Raw genomic sequence first — 19,634 nt, 5'->3', positions numbered from 1 at the left:
AAGGGAGGCTAAGGGGAGCAGAGGGTGAAGACAGAGGCCATGGGGGCTGGCTCCAAAACTGGACTGACGCTGCACCTGCTGGGCAGGGCTCCTTCTCTCACTTGCTGCTCCACACAGCTCAGGGAAGAGATTACTATCATCTCCACTTTATAGATGGAAAACTGAGTACAGAGACATCAATGACTTACCACCAGGGTTTGAATCCAGGCCAAAGCTGCTTCTAAGCCCCCTTAAAATACTGCCCTCATCAATGACTAAAATTTCACCATAAACAATATCTTTCCTTAAATGAAATAAGGTATATCTCTAAGTCTTGGTGCGAACCTTTACAACTATTCTGTAAACAATCTGTTTTAAACCTCATTTCTCATCTCATTCAGTTTTTGTTATTGAAGTTATCCTTTGTTATCCTTTCCTTTTTTCTCTGGTCAGTGAACTCCTATTCAGCCTTCAAAGCCCCAGCCTCAGTGCCGCTTCCTCTCTGAGATATGAAATTCTCAATACCCTTTGGCAATGGTAGCTTTTCAAAGAGCTCTCCATCTTATCATTTATACCTCTGAGCATTCTTCAAACATAACTCATCACCATGTCCCTAGCACTGTCTAGCACAGGTTCTGATGAAGAGACAAAGAGAAAGAAAGACTCCTGGGAAGAGAGGAGGGAAGCCAAGGGTTCAAATGGGGCTGGGTTCAAGGAGCTGGGCCCAGGGTCCCCCTGGAGGGCCTTCCTGTCCCCCCAGGCTGGCTTTTACCTGCATCACTGGCACATGGGTAATGGTAGGTGTGGACACATCCTTTGTGGCAGCACCCGATGGTGGCCCCGACTTCTTGGCAGCTGGAACAAGTCTGGTGAAGAAAGAGTAGAGATGGGTGAGTGTGCCACTGAAGGGCTGGGCAGGTGGGCCATACAGGTAGGCCCTGCCACCTTACCACAAAATGGTCCCCAAAAATCAGTTGGAAAGAGGGTCAGGATGGGGCACTAATGCCCACAGGGTTGATTCTGGGGCAGCCTCCTCGTTGCTGCCTTGGTTGGGGGACCCTTTGGGGAAGAGGCAGGAATGATTACTTGTGGATAAATACGGGGGCCTTGGCGTCACAGGCAGACCTGCACTGCACAACCGCTGGAGCCACTCCCTGAACAGCGGGACAGTACCTCCTTATGGGAGGCCAGAAATGTTATGTGAGGGATCTCGTGTGCCCAGCAAATGACAAGAACTTATGGTGCCAGACATGAGGATGGCCATGGCTACCAGCTGGCGCTGGTGGGGCTTCTGCGCTCAGAACGCGTTCTCACCCACCAACCACAGCTTACCGGTCCTGCGCGGTACTTTACGAAGCTGACACTCCCACTTGAGGCGAGTGAAGGCAGCAAGCATTGCTTCCTCCCCTTGCTGGCAGCAGAACAGCACTGACCTGGGTGGGAGTCAGGCCACCACCTCAGGACCTGCCGTTCACTCTCCCTGGGGCCAGGTAGGAGGTGACGCAGCCAATCCTGAGATGTTAAGTTAAATCCTCTGCTGTCCAGCACGGTGGCTGGTCTACTCTGGGTCTCAAAAGTATGGTCTGCTGAGGTGGGGGCTGCCCTATGCCCGCCCAAGCTGCCTGGAGGGAAATGTGGCCAGGACAGGATGACAAGGCCAGGGAGGCCCTTGAAAGAGTGAAGCAAAACCTGGGGTCTGGGGAGGGGCAAGTCGGCCCCAAACCAGGCTGCCTACACCACAGCATGTAGGGTTGGAGAGTGACATATGGAAGGTGGAGAGGGCGGCAGGCCCATGCACCGATGCTAAGTCTCTGAACAAATAACTATAGCTTACGATGTACCAGGCGTGCCTAGAAGCTCCTCATAATCAACCTCCTGATGGTGCATTTCACCCAGGTTACCAATGAGAGCTCAGAGAGGCTAAGTTACTTGCCTGAGGCTACACAGCTCATGAAGAAGCTGGGTTGGGCTTTGAGCCCAGCAGCTTGGCTGGAGCCCAGGCAGGCTGGGCTCCATTTTAGGGCCCAGGACTGAGGGCGATCCTACCCCCAGCAGCTGGGAGATAGGCCAGGGATGACGTCTTCTCCCTCTCACAGGCCTAGCCTGAGAAATGCCTGGGGATGTTCCCTCCGCACCAAGCTGGGAGTAGGGAGTGCAGGGTGGGAGGCCAGGGTACATCTGGAACATCAGGTTTTCACATAGTGCTCTGAACAGGCAGTTTCCTTCTGGTCCTATCTCAAATAGGGGAAAGCAAGCAGGAGTGGAGGCCCCAGACCAGGCCCATATGTGCCCACAAGCCCTCAGCTATTTGGATGGTTAAATGGAACAGCCAGGGGCTCCTCTGGCTGGCAGCCTCTCGCCACCCCACCTGCCCTGAGGCCTCCCAACAGTCCTTGAGGCAGGCATTTATATGGAAGAAACTGAGTACAGAGACAGAAGCTTCGGGGCCTTTGCTCCAACCCCCTACAAAGAGGGGTGTGGCTTGTGAACCTGCCAAAGCACCCCAGGCTAGAGGAGGGGCCCAAACTGGCCTCAGCAATGCAACTGTCCTCATACAGCCCCATCATGACCACACCTTCAGTGTCCATGGCCAGGTCACAAGGAGACAGGTCCACGGTTCAGGGCAAGCGCTGGACTCTGGGCAGGCTGGGAAACTGAGGTCCAGGAGGTAGGCATGGCAGGACTTGGGGGCAGTAGGTTGTGTGTGGGGTTCCCAGGAGGAGACCTAGAAAAAGGGTATCCCTGGGGGCCCACAGTTCTGTTCCTCCAGAGGGAAGTGGTCATGGGATTGACAGGCCTGACAGGAGGCAGACCATCCACGTAGACCCACAACTCTGCTAACGGGTTTGGCATCCCGAGGCTCACAGAGGACAGTGACTCGCCTTGGGTCGCAGAGCCACCCTCAGCAGAGCCAGAAACTGAAACAGGGTCTGTATAGCTCCAAGGGGCTGCTGCAGCAGGGAGGGGCCTTGCTGGGCATGGACAGCTACGAGGAGGCCTGGGCTGTAGGAGGGGAGGGGCTGATTGGGGACGTGGGAAGCCCCAGGCCCTGCCCATCTCCCCAGTGTGTCCTGTGGGCATGGGCCTGTCTTCCAGCAGGGTGTTGCTTTCACAAGTCCCTCTGAGGCTCCTGCCCCGGCTGCCAGTGCCAGCCCCCCAAGACCCAGGACCATCTCTGTGGCAAGGAAGCTGCCTCAGGTGAGGCAGGGAGATGCTGTTGGTGGGATGTGGGTTGCCAAGAGCCAGGCGAGCTGGTGAGCACAGAGGCATGGCTGCAGAGCAGATGCCTGCAGGAGCCAGGCTGCAAACAGTGGGGGGCATGGGGAGCAGCCAGCTGGGGCGGGGATTTGAGGATTAGTATTATTTTTCAATGACAGGAGAGCCTGAACCTATTTCAGGATGGCTGGGAAGGAGCTGATGACCAGACAGCAGGAAGGAGGAAAAGAACTGAGAAGGGAAGAAGGGAGTGCCAGGGCCCATGGACTGTTCACAGGCTGCAGAAAGAACCGGCAGGTATCCTACTGAGGCCAGTGGGCAGGACATCTGGGCATGGAGATGTCGCTAAGTGTCCAGGTTAGGTATTGGTGGCCGCAGCCAGCTGTCCACAGTGGCCCACAGCCAGTGGTGGGCGTGAGGGCCGGTGAGAGGGGCTGAGGTGGGGGGATGGGGCAGGCGGTGGGAGGGGCAGGCCATGTGGAGGTGCCAGGGACTGTCACTTTACTGGACATGGCCGAGTGGGGGTGCGGGGCAGGAGCACGGCCTCGGGGAGAACGCTGGCCCCACGCCCTGTCCCAGGGACCTTCTGCTGGCTCCTGCCAGGTCTTCGTCTGAGTGGCCTCCTGGCTGCCTCCTCACTCAAGTGCCTTCCACACCCTTGGAGGGGAGTGTGAGCAATGAGAGCCCCATAGTAACCCAGGTGGTAGTCACCGTGGGTGGTGACATGGCTCCTGTTGCTGTCACTATTCTAGCCCAGGGATGTCAACACCACTCAGACAGGCCAGGCACGGCTTGAATACTTTTCGAGGCCATTAACTCGCTGAATCCTCCGGCCCCTCGGTGCTGGGAACTAGAATGCCCGCTCTAGAGACAAGGAGATGGAGGCACAGAGAGGTGACGTCGAGGGGCAGTGCTGGGATCTGAACCAAGACGTCAGCCAAGGGGCATTTTAGGACTGTTTATGAGAGGTCCCTGGACCCCTGCCTGATGAAGGTGGTGTGGTCTTGGGGGCCATCCAGCAGAGGGGACACATTCCAGTCTCATGTCTGAGGGGCTTGTCCCCCAAGTCCCCACCCAGCTCCATCTCAGGGGTACTCGAGCGAGGCTAGCCTGATTTTGTGGGCCACCCTGACATTCAGCTCTGGGAGGCCCCTCGTCCTCTGGGCCCTCAGCATCTTGGCCGATTACATGAGCAGGTGGGGCCAGGTGGTACCCTGGAGCTGGAAGATGCCAGGTGAGTGTATGGTGGGCATTGGGCTGGGAAGGCATCAAGGGACTGAAGTGTAAAGTCTGGGACAGGGCTGGGTGAGTGTGTTCTGCCTCAACCTGGGGTTGCTTCAACTGCCCCAAACACCTCAGATACTAATCTGTCACTGTGGTGTGTGTGGCCCAAATCGTCGTGCTGGAGGCAAGGGGGCTCCCTGTCTGCCTGCCTGTCCTGTGGAACCCGAGCTCCCCATTCCGGCTGGACTGGCCTCTTACCATGTCCAAGGCCACCTTCATGGCCTCCTGCAGCCCAAAGAGCTTCCCGGCTACCAGGTAGACCCCACCCGTCCACACGGCGCAGGCCTCATGCACCCAGTGCTCCTGGGTGTCCCCGCCAGGCTCTGCCGGTGCCTCCTTGCTGCACTCATGCTTGCGGATCTTGTCGGCAGCTGGGGCCACCTCCTCACTGCCGTCCCCCTGGCCGTCACAGCAGTAGCAACTCTGCAGCCGCCGGGACAGGCCCCGGGCACTGGAGCGCAGTGAACCCTGCTTGGCTGGGTCAGCTGAGCCATCGGGCCTGGGGGGTTTTCCCGTAGCATCGGCAGCTGCACACTCGAGGCCCTTGAGTGTTCTCTCAAGGGGCACCGAGGCCTCCTCACAGGTGCCCTCCAGCCGCACTTTCTCCTTGAGTTTTGGCTTCTTTTTGGGGAGGCAGTGTTCGGGGTAGTAGGGCCCACAAAGGTCCCCAAGGTCCTTGAAGTTGGCCGGGTTTTGGCAGAGGCAGCAAACAAGGCAAGAGGTACTCAGGGCCTTGGAAACCACGGGCCCCAGATGCATGGTGGAGGAGAGGGGCAGAGAGGGCCGAGGTTGCAGGACGGAGCCTCCAGGGAGCGTGGCCAGGGAGGCCCCAGCTGCATCCAGGGATGATGAGGAGGAAGAGGAGGCAGAGGAGGGTTTCCTGTGGGGCTTGGGCTCCTCCCCAGGGGAGTTGACAACAGTGCACACAGTGGTGAACGCATCTCGCTTCTCAACCCGTACAAAGGGGGAGAAGGCTGGGGCACGGCTGTCGGCCCGCAGCCGCTTGCATGAGGAAATGTACTTGAGGCGGATTTCAGGCTCCGCGGGATCCAGGGGCAGCACCTGCTGCTGCCGTCGCCGCTTGGCACGCCCCTTACAGGGTGAGGAGCTGGTATTCTTGGCCCGGCCCCGAGTGAGGCGCTTCCGCTTGGAATAGCTGCTGTAGTTGGCATGGCCTGGCTGCTTCTGCACCCTCATCTGAGGCTGGCAGGACCTGCCTTCAGGGGGCTGGGGAGCCAGGCCCAGCTCCTCCATCTTTGGCTTCTTGCTTCCTCCGCCACAGCTGTCCTCACTGCCACCCTGCATGCTGTTGGCCCTATCTCTGGGAGTCAAGAGCAGAGAAGGGCCTAGATGGGGCTGCTTCTCCAGGGGACCTTTGGGGAGTCCCAGGGCTCCAGCCTTGCCTCTCCGGCTTCTTTTCTTCGGTGCCAGGACAGTCCTCCCAGGTGGCAAGGCCTCTGGGGACATAAAGTCTTCAGTTTTAAAACAGTCAGTCGAGGACAGTTTCTTAGTGTTTATGAGTTTGCCTTTTAAGGATCTGTTGGCTGCATTTCTGCAAAACGGGTCAGTCCCTGAAGCTGCCAGGAGCTTCTGCCCGGTGCCCATGTGTAAGAGACCTTCTGCCCCCACCGGGCTGCCCCTGGCACTCTTGAGCCCACGGTCCTTCTCAGAGGGGGCCGGGCTCAGAGGATTCCCAGGAGCAGCCCCTGGCGCTCTGCATGCAAACTTTTTCAGGCTGGGCGAGGTGATCTTCTGCACGATAGCCTCCAGCTTCAGGCCCCGGCCCTTCCGGGGTGGCAGCACCTTGGTCTTCATGGCCCCCGGGAAGGCTGTCCGTGAAGCCAGCTTGAGACAGGTGTCAGGGGTCTCTGGGGGCAGGGGCTTCGAAGTGGGCTCGCTATTGCCCTTGGCAGGCTTGGCTTTCTTGGGAGAAGACATCCTTTTGAAGAGGGTGGGGGAGCCCTCAGCCCGCTCCTCCTTCACATCTGCCCGGCAGCCACCGGGACTGCTGCTGCTGCTCCGTAAGACCAGGTTCCGCTTCTTGGTGGGGACGGGTGCCACAAAGGCCGACTTCCTTTTGAGTGCGTGGAGGGGCCGATCAGATAGCTTGCTGCCTGCACTGGGCTTGGGGACCCTTGCCCGCTGGTTGGCCCTGCCCTCCTTCTGGGAGTTGCCAGAGACTTTGAAGGTGACAGGCAGATGGCTGTTGGCAAGGAGCTTCTTGGCGGCACGGCAGCTGGGGACCCGGCTCTCAGAGGGCCGCCGCCTGCAGTGGAAGACTTCTTGGGCTTTGGTGCGGGACCGCAGGATCATAGAGCGCTGGTCTCTGCCAGGGGTGCAGGGAGAGTCCGTTTCCTTGGTCTTGGAGCCCATGGGGCTGCTGTCAGAGGCCACTGGCAGGGCAGCCGGGTTACTGGGGCTGGACGCTGCCTTGGGGGAGGGCTTCCCCACCCGCTTGCCAGACTTGAAGGCAGCTCGCTGCTTGCCCCCCAGTTTGTCTGGTGGGGCAGGGGTGGTGATCAGTCCTGGGGGTCCAGGAGTACGGGGCTCACTCAGGGCTGTGAAGGAGCGGGTGCACATCCTGGGGAGCCCTTCTGAGGTCCCCCGGCCTGGGACCCCTGCCCCTTCCATCTGTCCCTGGGGGGGCCCTGTGCAGGATTCTGGAAGCAGGAAGTCTTTGGGCAGAACCGGCGCCCTGCACGGAGAGTCCTCGGCCTCGGGAAGCCCCCGATGCACCCGCCTGCTCCGCAAGCTCTTGCCACGTGGCACGGGCTCTTTCTTAGCAATGGGTGCCTCGGGAACAGCAGGCTTGTTTGGCTTCTGGACCAAGGAGGCCTCCGGGGCAAGGGTAGCAGGATCCCCAGGAGCCAGGCCCCCACTGGGCCCCTCTTCCCCAGGCTTCATGTGGGTCAAGGAGGACTCGAACCAGCTCTGGACCTTCGACTCGGCGCCCACAGTGGGACCCAGCAAAATGACAGACTCTCCAGAGAGGTGGCATGGGGAGCCCCAGCCAGCCTTGGGGTCCAGCACTTCCTCCACCTCCTCCTTGCTGCACATCAGCGGAGCCTTTGGCGACAGCGGGTCCTGCATGCTGGGCCTCTGCTCGGGGCTGCCCAGGAGCTCACACAGGGATGAGTACTCCTCCTCAGCCTCCAAGTCCTCCTTCCTGCCAGTGGGCGGCAGCAGGGGGAGGTCCCCAAAGTCTGTGGCCGAGCAGCAGTGCCGGCTGTCCTCCAGCCACGTGTCGTCTTTGCCCACCTCAGGGCACTGCAGCAGCCCACCTGCCTCCTCCTTCACCCCGCCCACCTCTGGCTTGGAGTCCTGGGGCACACTGGCCTTCTCCCCAGGGGGTTCCTCCTCCTGGAAGCCCAGACAGGCTGAAGCCTCGTGGGCGTTCTCCTTGCTGATGCCATCTGAGGCTTTCCCACCCTGCTCCAGACTCTTGGTGAGCTCGCTGGGGTGCAGCCCCCACCGGGGACAAGCATCCCCCAAGTTCTCCTCTGGCCAGGAGAAGGGGTTGGCGCTGTCTGCTGAGCTGGCTGTGGTTGTATCCGGAAAGCAGTCAAAAGCTGTAGTGCTGGGGTCTGAAGTGGCAGCCCCAAGGGTGGGCCTGGAGCCAAAGGAGAGGCCACCAGTTGTCTTCTTGGGGTCTGGGGTGACGAAGCCCACAGAAGGGTCTTCAAACAGCCCTGGGCTGAAGTCCTTAGCATGGCCACCCTTGTCCAGCTGTAAGGACTCGGGCAGGGCCTCGGGCTCCCCTGGCCGTGACCATGAGTTCTTGGCTATGGAGTCCAGGCAGGCGCTGTGGTTCTCTAGCGAGAAGGGTGGCTTGCTGGTGTCCTTGGCAAGGCCAGGCACCTCGGCCCAAGCCTTGTCACCCTTCTCGCCAATGGCCTCCTGTAGCCCCAGGATCTCGGAGGCCAAATCCTCTTGCGCCAGGGCACTGAGCAGCAACCGTGGGCAGTCCTGCTCGCCTGCCACGAACTTGGAGAAGTTGTCAAGCGGCAGGCTGCCGTGAAGGCTGTGGAAGGAGTCATCAGACTTGGTGGACATGTCATCGGGCGAGGTCACAGAACAGGTGGACACGGACTCAGGCTTGGCCTTCGAGTTGCTGTTGACCCTGGAGGGGCTGCCGCGGGCCTGGTTGCAGTAAAGGAAGCTGCGCTCCAGGGGGTCCTCAGAGCCGCTCAGGTAGTCGGCCTCGGGCGGCTCGGCGTGGCTGGACAGTGGTGTGCCCACCTGCTCGGCTGAGAAGCCGCTGCTCTCAGGGCTGCAGTGCTGGCTTTTGTGCTGCTCCGAAGTCTGGGACACCAGGTTCCGGCCGCCCTTCCTCTGCGGCGTGGCTGCCTTGGAGAGCAGCAGCTGCTGGACTGTACTAGAGATGCTCTCCACCTGCGACGTCAGGGCGGTGAGGCTCTGCAGGCTGAGGTCCGCCAGCAGGCTCTCCGGGAGCTTGTCCTTCTGGAGTGGCTTGCAGTTGCCGGCCTGTGTGTCCACAGAGCTGGTCGCATCAGTTGGGGAGGGGTTGAGCAGGGGCATGAAGTGGCTGTGGTCAGTGATGCCTGCGGGAAAGGCCCCCGTGCTAAGCGGCTGCTGGTTATAGGGAAAGTTCTCGAGGTTTGGCATCAGCGGTGATGGGGTGGAGCTGTAGGAAGGTGAGCGGCCCATGGAGCGTGCGGGTGAGTGGCTAGAGCTGGGGCTGAAGGTCTGGTAGTACTGCTCCGGGGTCCTGATGGCCGGGTCTGGCTGGCAGTAGCCCGGACCTTGCTGCCCGTAGTGTTGGTACTTGGCAAGGTTTTGGTAATGGAGGGTTTCCTGGGCATGGTGTCTGCTCTGGAGGGCTTGTTGCTGCTGCTGCTTCTGCTGGCTATAGCTGAGGCGGCCGGCCGGATAGGCATGAAGGTTCTGAACTCCCTGCCCTGGGGCCAGGTTGGGGCCAGCAGTCAGTGGCCTATCATGGGGCTGGGCAGACGGTGCTGTGCAGCTCTTATAGGAGTGGGTGCCTTGCCCGCCACCCTGGCCAGTGGAGGAATAGGTGGAGGAGGTGGGGAAGGACTGCGACTGCTGGGAAAAGTGGCTGCCCTGGGGAAAGGGCAGAGGTGAGGCAATGTCATTCTGCAGTTTCTGCCTCTGGAGCTTGGGGTAGGCCAGGGGCTGCTGGGGCTGCTGGGGCTGGGGCTGGGCATGCAGGGAGTGAGTCCGAAAGGGCAGCTGGGCACCCTGCTCTGGGTACTGCCTGCCCGAGGGTACTGCTGTCTTTTTCATCAAGTTCTCGTCATATTTGCCCACCCCCCCTGGCAGGGGCTGTGGCTGGGGGGTTGGCGGCTGGGGGGCCCCCCAGGCCTGCAGGCTTTCCTCGCCTGCATAGCGGCCCGGGTAAGGGCCGCTGTCCTGGACGCTGTAGCCGAACGCTGGCCTCCCCTGCAGGACCTGCTGCGCGGGCAGGCCTTTGCTGCCACGAGCAGCGCTGGTAGGTGTGCCAGCACTGCCCTCGTAGCCGGGGTATGGCTGCGGGTTATAATAGTCCTTGGCGAGCAGCCTCTGCCGGTCACAGCTCAGCCCAGCCTGGCTCGGCTGCCTGTAATTCTCCAGGCGAGATGTCTCCTGTGAGGTCTGCTGGTAGTTCTGTTGTTTGCCATGGAAACCGCACCTTTCTCGAAAAGACTGCATGACTTGGGCTGGTTATCTGTGAAAAGAGAAGGGGGACAGGGAGTAGGGGTGGGAAGGGGAAGACAGGCAGGGGAGGGGACAGAGGGAGAGCGATTCGGTTGGGCCATTTCCTTTCACCTCAGAAAACCTGACTGCCATGCCTCACCCAGCCCTGCACTCTCCCCACAGCTCTTGATAGCACCCCCTTTGCCTGGGCCTCCCCACCAGCTGTGCACATATTGACGACTTCTGTGGCAGGGAGGTGTGCTCTATAATTCCCACCCATATCACCTGCCACTGAGCCTTGCCAAGGGTGGCTGCCCTCCAAGGGAGAGAGGGAGGGAGGTGCAAACCCAGTTGCCCAACTCTCCAGATCGCCTGGGAGATGCTACCCCACCTTCCCCCTGGCAGGCTCCCCATTCTCTCCCCCATCCCACCATTAACAGCCCTTTCCTGACAGCTCAAAATCATTTAGCACAGCAATTCCCGCTCCCCTGTCCCCTGGGGCAGCTGGATCCTGTAATCTCGTCTCAGCTTGGCAGTGTTCAGTGTGATCCAGCCAAGCCGGGGACAAGAAAGGTTTGCCCCTGCCCGGAGCAGCTTGCAAGGCCTGCCACACACGTGCACACACACCTCCCTTATCACTTCCATGCCATCTGGAACCTGTCAGCTCCTTGTAGCAGACGTTGATTGGGGGCATCTGAACCACTGTAGTCAGAAAACATCCCCTTCTCTGACTTCCAGGAACGCAGGAAGGTGGCACCTGCATCCTTTTGATACCATAGGTGCGTAAACAAATCACAAGGCCCAGAGTGAGGGAGTGCAGGCTAATGCAGGACACAACTGACACTTCTCCCGTGTGAGGCAGCCCAGGCCCTCCTGGCAGGTCCCTTTGGCCTCCACAGGGTCAGGGCCAGGGCACGCCAGGCCAAGAGCCATCTGTTTGTGATTTTAGGGGCTGGGGTCCTGGTGGGGGTCTAACCTAACCCAAAGCAGAATTCTGGTCAGAAAATGACCCTGGGGTGAGGGCCCTTCAGGGCAGAGCAACTGGATTCACAAAACAGGCCAGCCTTCAGTGTCCAGGATATAGGTTCTCCCAACTGACCAGAGGCCTGGGCACCCCAGATGACCATCCACAGAGGGAGGAGCAAGGAAACACTCCAGGCTGGGGAGCCCCAGGGGGCTCAGGATTTACCCACAACTAGGGTTGGGGTTGGAGGTGGGGAAGGGGAACAGGAAGACCATGACTCAGCGAGGACTGCACATCCTGGGCCCCAGGAGAGCACAGGGACTTTCCAGTTCCCATTCCCAACACTGAAAGAGGAAGGGGGACCTGCCTTGGGGTACAAGATTCCAGGGTTACAAGAGAGACCAGAATGAACTGAAAAGGGGAGAGAGACAGAGCTCGATGTGGAGGGAAGGAGGGACTGCCCCCAAGAGGTCCAGCTCACTGCTCTTCTTCTCCAGGATCCTACCTAGACACCTTCCTCATTCAGTGTTGGGGGCCAACCAGGGAGGGGAGCAGAGGAGGAGCTCCAGCCAGCGGAGCAGGGCAAGTCCAGGGGAGCCGACAGCCCCCAGGGGCCCACCTCTCTGACCCTCGGCAGGCCCTGACTCAGGGATGGAGGCACTGCTGCTTGGAGGGGACCAGTGTTCCATAAGGCGGGCTCCTGCCCACCAGGCACGTCAAAGGCAAACTCCTTCCTGCCTCTCCCTGGACCTATCTCAGGCATCTCCAACAATGAGAAACGTGCCTGCCCTTCTGCCCCACTTCAATCGCATCTCTGGTGGCTGGGATCAAACATTACAGGAGGTGCCTGCTGCTACAGGCCAGCCCATGGGAGCTAGAGGCAGCTTTGGTTCTGGCCTGGAAGCTCCCTACCAGGTGGACAGCCTTGCGCCTCCTGACCCCACCACCGCAGGGAAGGCACAGAGGATGTCCAGCGGACCGCCACAGGCTGCCCAGCCTGGTGGCCCCTTCTGCCCCTGGCAGGCACACTCGGTGCCTCCCCACGCTGCCCACACCTGGGCCAGCAGGTGGAAGCCACCTCTGCTCAAGGCAGAGCACTGCACCAGAGCTGCCCTCCCCCACCTCCCATGCTGTGTTTATGAGCCCAGAATGCGCAAACCCAAGCCCACTCTGAAGGCTGCGCCTTGTATATCTGCACAAATTATATTTCAGCTTTTATTAGTCCCAGATCGCTCTCATTTCCTGCTGAGTGTCCTGTGGATATCATTAACATTTCTACAGCTTTTATTTTTTTCACATTCTCCAAAATGCATTACCCAGAAACATTATTTAAAAAGAGAAAGTGCTATGACCAGTGTCCAGCCCCTCCCCCAGCTTTAATCAGTCCAGCTGCTGTGTCTTTTAATTTAGCCGAGCTGTACTGCAGGCGGGTTTCCCAATACACACGAGCAGCTGGATATGGTGAAAGCATCTATCTCTGAGAAAAGACAGTTCAATTAAAATACGAAAAGCCCAGCGCCTGGTGGAGAATGCAGCCGAAAGTGCTCACCCCAACACCAACCTCCAACCCGAGGGAGGGGGGGTAGGGATGCAGGAACAAAGGCCTGGCATCAGAGCCACCTCTGAGACAGCCAGCTCTGCCAGGAGAAAATGGGGCTCTGCATCTTTAAGAGCTGCCACAGGCTCTGTTATTAATTATTACGATTATGATTACTTTTCAAGAACACTAGGAAAAGACAAGGAAAGAGGCAGGCAGAGGGGGCTGGGGTGGGCGGCATCATGAGTAGGGGGCAGAAAGAGACCCCCTTAGCAGAAAAATGGTAACCTTTGAACATGGGGGGGAGGGGCAGAGCATGGCAGACTTGGGGGTTTGACCTCTGTGGGTTCAGCTGGAGGGAGAAGGGGTGGGGTCAGGGGAGGGCACCCCCTAACATATCCTCACAGGTCTCCTCTGGTCCAGCCCAGCTTCCCCACCCCTGCTTCCCCAGACACTGGGTCAGGGCCTCACCTCTGAAGGTCCTGTGCAGCTGGGGAGGGGAAGGAGGGAGAGGAGGGAGAGAAGTCGTCTTGCCCTAGGACAGCCCCCGGAAACTGGTCTTCCCAGGCCACGGCTGAGGGAGCGGCCCAGCTCCGGGGAGCCTGCACTGGAGGCTGGCCCAGGCCCGAGCCCCTGCATCCGAGGCCCCAGGAGCTCCCTCAGCACAGCGATGGCTTTCATAGCTCCCCCAGCCACCGACACAGCCAGAAATCGGGCGGAGGGAGTAAAGAGCAGGGACCTGAACAGACCCCACCCCCACCCCAGTGCAAGGCTCCCAGTCCTTGAGAGCCTTTGGCAGCAGAACCGGGCCTCAGCAGTCCTTCTCGGCAAAGACCCCAGCCTTCCCCCTCCCCACAAAAGTGCCATAGTGTGAAGGGGGCACCCTCGGCTGTGACTGCCCACACTGCACAGGCTTGCTCCACGAACGCTGACTTCTACTGTTTTACAGACGGTGAGGCGTAGAGAGGAAAGAGTCCTCCATATGAGCCCCAACCCAGGGAAGATCCTTTCACTGAATGACCACGCAGGAGCAGTGACCAGGCCACACCTGGAACCCACACCAAGAATTCCCGTTTTAGAGGAGACATCTTGGAGCATGACAGCAACGGTGCTGCAAGGAGAGGCCACGGGGTGCCGGCAGCTCACATTGCCCAGGCTCCCTCTGCAACCTCGCAGGCCCTGACAGCAACGTTCCCTCAAGGAGCCAGACCCTCCTTAGGGAGGTCCACTTATGGGCAATGGTGGTACTGGCCGCCTGCTGTCACCACGGCAGCCTCAGAGACAGGTCACAGGCCCATAGCCTCTCCAGACCCAGTCAGGAAAATGGGCAGTGTGAGCCGCAGCTGCTACAGCTCCCATGGATACTGATGGGGCCAGCCGGGAGATGTGGCCAAAAGGTCTTCCTGAGCACAGGGAGTGGTGGGGTTAGGAGAGAAGGGCAGAGAGGGGGAGAAGGGAGAGGGAAAAAGGGGGGGAGGGAGGCAAGGGGGAGAGCAGAGGGGGGCTTTCTGCTCCCTTGCTTCCTGATTTGTAGCTGCAGGAAAAATATTTTTAAACCGGACCCATTCAAGGCGTGGGAACAGGAAGGGGAAAGTCACCCAAGTCAGGAAGCTAGGGATGAGGCGTGGGGGGTGTCCTGAGGAGCTGTGGGACGCAGGTGATGAATATTGAATAGGAGATCTCCACTAACTAGTAAATCATTAGCCAGATTCACTGCTGTCCTGTGAGGTTTATTTTGAATCCTAAAGGCCTGGCTTGAATTGGAGGAACTTCCAAGAAGTCCACAAGACAAACAGCCCAGTACCCACAGGCCTCTGGGACAGTAGGGTCTTTGGGCCAGGGGCTAGTGAAGAGGTAGGGACCAGAGCTAGCTAGGAGAGCCCTGCTTGGGGCAGAGGAAGGACCATCCTGGGGCATAAGGAATCCAAGAGAACAAGGCAGCCCCCACCCCAAAGTATGGCCTCCCGAGACCATCCCCCATGAGCAACACACTTAGCATGCACCTCTCCTCATGCATGCGCACCCATGTTCGTTCGTGGGAGAACCACACGGAGGCCCAATGCACCTCTGCAGGGCCAGCGTGGGCAGCCTGGGTGGACGGCCTGGGGCTACTAAGAGGCAGTCAATGAGGTGAGTGGGATGGCAGGCAAGGAGGCCACCCCAGCACCCTCTCCAGATGTCCAGGTTAGGGACCCCAGGTGAGGCTGGCATCTCAGGGCTCTTTGGAGGATATCCGAATGGGGAACAGAGGCTTCTGGAGTCTCCAGATGTTCGGAAAGCCTTCCCTTGAAGCCTACCAATGACACCTCCCCCAACAACCCAGATATGGAGGCAGCAGAGACCTCAAAGCCCCCTGAATGAGGTTCTCCCCTCAGGGTCTAACCCACAAGAGGACGTCCTCTTGGTCCCTCACTGCTTGTCTGGGCACCACTTGCTGGGTATAGCTGTGCTAGTTCCTAAGGCATCCTGTCCAGTTAGGATGCCACCAACCCATTTCCAGTAACTTGTGGAGATCTCACACACAGGCACTGGGCAGCAGAGCTGAGCCTCAACTTCTAAAGCTGTGCCTTGCTCCACTCCACCCCCTACTCCCACCATGGTGCCCTCTCTGGGATGCAGGGGTCAACAAGCCCAGGGACCTGAGTCACTTAAACCAGAGGCATCCACAGTCTAGGGGTGAGGGACAGATGACCAACCTGGCCCCTCCCTGCTGTGAAGAACTGGGGGATGGGGTTGGGAGGGGGTGGCCAGACGAAATTCTAAAAGCAGCTGTGCGACTGGCATTCAAGACCTCTGGGGGGGGGGAGGGGGGAAAACTCACCTATTATCAGCCCAGGCTTATCAAGCTCTTGTGGACATAACTGTTTTTAGATTATTCAACAAAAAACATCACCACTTCTCCCAGTCTCTGTCAAAATGAGCTAAAGAGTAAAAGGGTGGTGGGACCAATGGCTAGGATGTAGAAGACTGGGGGCTATGGGGGCCCACACATTCAGAGCCCCAGTCCAGCAAGATCAAGAGGCTGGTCCAGAGGCTGACCTGGAGGTCTGGGGGGGCCCAGAGAAGGGGTCCCAGTCTGCCCTCTTCTCCTCTCTCCACCACACTCCCAGAAGTTCTGGACCTTGCAGGCTACCCCACAATATGGATAAGATAGCATCTGTGTCTGCTGGCTTTGAGAGGAGGCAAGAACGCAAGGAGAACCCAACCTCTCACACCAGTCTTGTCTTCATCACCCCACGTGCCCAGAGAGATCATGACTTCCCTTGGGAAGTAGAAGCACCAGAGCACCAAGCCTATGGCTTGTCTGGCTACTGACTGACTTTGGGGCCTTGGGCAAGCACTTTCACCTCCCTGAGCCTCAGGGCCTTTGCACCTGCTGGAATTCTAGTCTCAGACATCTACATGGCTCCGCCCACAGACTTCACTGATGTCACCTTCTAAGGCAGCCTTTCCTAACAAGGCTTGAAAAGGCACACTTTGCTCTCTCCTTTACTTGTCCAAAGTGCTCATATCCTCTTGCAATAAGCCATATGGCTGGCTAGCTGGTTTTGCTATTGGTCTTTCCTCATTATAACAAAAATTCCACGAGAGCAGGGATTTTTTTTGTGTTTTGTTCACAGCTATATCTCCATTTCCCGTAACAATAAATTTTTGTTCAAGTGTGTAAAATGTCATATTAACCTTATCAAAATATCCAGAACAAGCCGCCGGGTAGCGGTACAGAGCACATTTGGGTGGGGACAGGAACTTGTGGCCACAACTCCTCATTCATCCAACAAAGAACACTCTCCTCCAGCTCACAGGTGGGCAGGTGAGAATGGAGGAAAACTGGGGATCCTGGTCACAAATAAGATGAGGAGGAGCCCCACTGCCCTCCAGTGAATTGCTGCCTTATGGGAATGAGGGCCCAGGGTGCCAGAGCTTGAGTTTTTTCATTTTAAAAAGCCAGAAATCAGGATTTTATAAAAAGGGAAATCTCATTTTAAAAAATGTTTTCAACCAAGTACAAAATTTAACATGCCAGAGCTCAGAAGCTGTGTGCTGTATTTGGTCACAAGCTCCCAGGTGTTACACACTGATGTAACTGACCCAGAACTTCTCATGGGCAAAGGCAGGGCCTTGTTGGGTGGGAAATTTGGACACCTAGAAGGAGAGCAGGAGGGGCATCCAGAACCTTCCCTAGCCCCTGGGAGAAACCCTGAGACCAGCACAAATCAGGTAAGCGGTGGAGTGGAGCAGGAGAGCAAGTGTGGCAGGCTCCGGAAGGAGGCAGGGCTGGTCTATGCAGCTGTGGCCTGTGGGAAAGGGGAGCTCAGAAGCCTTGAAAAGGAGGTGTAGAGAGGTGGGGAGCTGCAAAGACTGGGAGGCCCTAAGGTCCACAAAGCACTTGGACGAGACCCTATCCCCCACCACCTTGCTGGGTCTCCGAAGGGCTCCTTGGTGGCACTCATCACAGCAATAATTACATATAATTCACGGTATAATGACTAGTTTTACATGTGCTTCCTTCACCAGAACGCAGCCTGATGAGGGCAGGGGCTTCATCTGTTAGGTCCTAAGCTCTAACCCCAGAAACTGGCCCCAGTAGGTGCCTATTAAATACTGCCTACTGCCTGGGTGGGCAGACGGGACGCATGGGGGCAGATCCTGGCTGGGTACATTATTTAACCCTCATCATAGCTCTAAAGGGTGCCACCCAGAGAAGGCTGATGGTGACAGGCCTGGAGACCAACACACGTACCACAGGCCATCTGGGAGGAAAGGCCACGTCGCGCTCTGCCGTCCACAGCCCCTGGGTCATAGCCCCTTCTGTGCCTGCACCCACTCACCTGTTAAGTCCATTTCTGCTCAGCTTACAGTCTCTGGGGCAGGGGGAGGGGGACGGCAAGCTGGGTGCTGAGGATGCAGAGGATAAAAGCATGATGGGCCCTGCACTCCTGAGGCACAGACACCCAGACAACTCCAGGGTGTGACACCAGGAGGCTCTGGGAATGGGGAGAGTAGGCAGTCAGGGTAAGCTGTGAGAATGGGAACTTTAATTACGTGAGGAATAAAGAGGGCCCAGCAGAAGCCAATGTCTGCAGAGCATATTCTAGGCCTAACCTCTCCCTCATTTTGCAGGGGAATTAATGAAAGGCTAGAGAGAGACGTGACTTGTCCAGAGGCTCAGCAGGGCTGAGACCTCTCTACAGCTCTGCCCCAGGGTGCCCCTTTGTCAACCAGAGAAAACCTCAGAACTGGGGGGCCAAAAAGGGTGCTGGGGAGGTCCTTCTCCTGTACACCCCAGCTTCCCAGAGGAGTCAGGGAAAGCCCCTCCTCCCCTCCCCAGCCTGGGTGGGAACCACCCCCGCCCCGCAGCGTCCTGCCCGCCCCAGGCCCAGCGGGGAGCGGCGGGGGCTCGGCGTCGCCCCTGCCCGGTCCCCAGGGGAGGAAGCCGCCCGTCAGGCCGCCGCGGCGCGTCAGATCCTCTCGCTGCCTAATTGTGAGACAGCGGCATTTAAAGAAACGCTTTTCTGGCCGCCTGCCACACCGCAAACTGCTTGGTATAATTTTATTATTAAGGAGAGAGAAGGGCGGAGGTTGGGAGGGGAGAGGCGGGCGAGGGGAGGCCGCCCTCAGTCGGGGCCCGCCGGGGGCGTCCTGCTCGGCGCGGCGCCCCCCGCTCACGCCGCGCGGGCTCCGCACGCCGCGCCTTCGGTCTCCACTCGGCGCAACCGGACCGGGCGCGCCCGGCTCTGACGATCCCGGGCCCGCGACCGGGCCGGTGACTCCAGCCCCGGTCGACACCCCGGAACCCTTCACAAGCGGGGAGGACCACTGGGCGCCCCCTCGAGGGCCGCGCTGGGGCCGCGGGGCCGAGCGCGCGGGGTGGCCGGCGGCCTCTCCGCCCCGCGGCAGCACAGGTTCCAGCCGCGCCGCACAAAGGCAGGGCGCCCGCCGCGGCCGCCGCACTCCCTCGGGGGCAGGTAAAACCTCACCTTCCACTCGCGTTCCCCGCACCCCCGCCCGCCCCGCCCGTTTCCCGGCCTCCGCTCCGACGCGGAAAGCGCCGCCGCCTCCGCAGCCCAGCCCGCTGACCCCGGCAAGGTCGCGGCGACCTCGGGCTCCGCCGGCAGCGCGCCCACGGCCTCCTGGGGCGCCCACGCCCGCGACCCGAGGTAATCGGAGGCGCCGCGAGAGGAAGGGGACGCCCCGCGCTGCGGCCCCGCCCCCGCCCGGCCCCCGCCATTCATCTCCCGGATTCCCGCTGTGGCCGCCCTCGGAAGTCAGCCGAGTGAAGCAGCTGTTCCTTGCACACTCCACTTGACCAAAGATGATGATAAATGAGGCCCAGGCTGCAGCGGGGACGCGGCGGCGGCCGCGAGGGGCGCGCAGGGCTGGGAGCACAGCCCGCAGCCCCCTCCCCAAGCCCTGGGAAGGGCGAGGGCGCACAGGACCGAGGCCGAGAAGCAAAACCCAAGGCCCGCAGCACTTCCCTCCCGGCGCTCCGCGCTGCCCCCCCGGGTGAGGAGCCGGGCGGAGGTGCGCCCCGAAAGCCGGACGCGCCGCAGCCCCGCCCTCTCCACCCCTTCCCCGAACGCCGTGGTCCCCGCGGCGTCCTGGCCCCCACCCCCCGCGCTCAAACCTATTAACGCTCGTAAATAATAAATAATGGCGCGCTTCCCTCCAACCCCGCGAGGCTGCAGGCGGAGGCCGCCGCCAGCGGCGCCCGTCCCGGGGAGGGGACGCTCCAGGCCGGGCGAAGGGCTCCGGGCGCGCGGCCCGGCGCACGTGCTGCCGCGGCGCGCAGGCGGGCACCCCGCCCCGCGGAGGAGGGGGAATCCCGCTCTGCCCTCCCCAACGCCACCTCCCCCGGAGTCCCCTGGCACCGAACGAGGCGAGGGAGCGCGCGCGAGCTTCCCAGCCCGAGGATTATTTTTAATCTGCCCCCCTCCATGTCTGCCTCTCCGGCTGGCCCGCCCGCCCGCCCGCCCGCTCCACCAGCCGAGGCCGCGGGCT

At 59.8% G+C, this 19,634-nt stretch overlaps 1 protein-coding gene across 2 annotated transcripts in view; it reads right to left on the bottom strand.

Annotated features, from left to right (window-relative positions):
* The window catches only part of RAI1 (retinoic acid induced 1), a 112,000-nt gene that overhangs the window by 5,467 nt on the left and 86,899 nt on the right, over window positions 1-19,634 (bottom strand). For both annotated transcript variants that reach the window (XM_087825742.1, XM_087825743.1), the window contains 2 exons: window positions 4,678-10,165; window positions 752-845 (listed from right to left, as the gene is read on the bottom strand). In XM_087825742.1, coding sequence (XP_087681868.1) covers window positions 752-845; window positions 4,678-10,149 — 5,566 coding nt within the window. In that variant the 5' untranslated portion in view covers window positions 10,150-10,165. The remainder of the gene's footprint in view (window positions 1-751; window positions 846-4,677; window positions 10,166-19,634) is intronic.

Source organism: Miniopterus natalensis, chromosome 17, assembly GCF_054644295.1.
Source record: "Miniopterus natalensis isolate mMinNat1 chromosome 17, mMinNat1.hap1, whole genome shotgun sequence".
Lineage (NCBI taxonomy): Eukaryota > Metazoa > Chordata > Mammalia > Chiroptera > Miniopteridae > Miniopterus > Miniopterus natalensis.
This window is presented reverse-complemented; position numbering and strand designations above follow the sequence as displayed.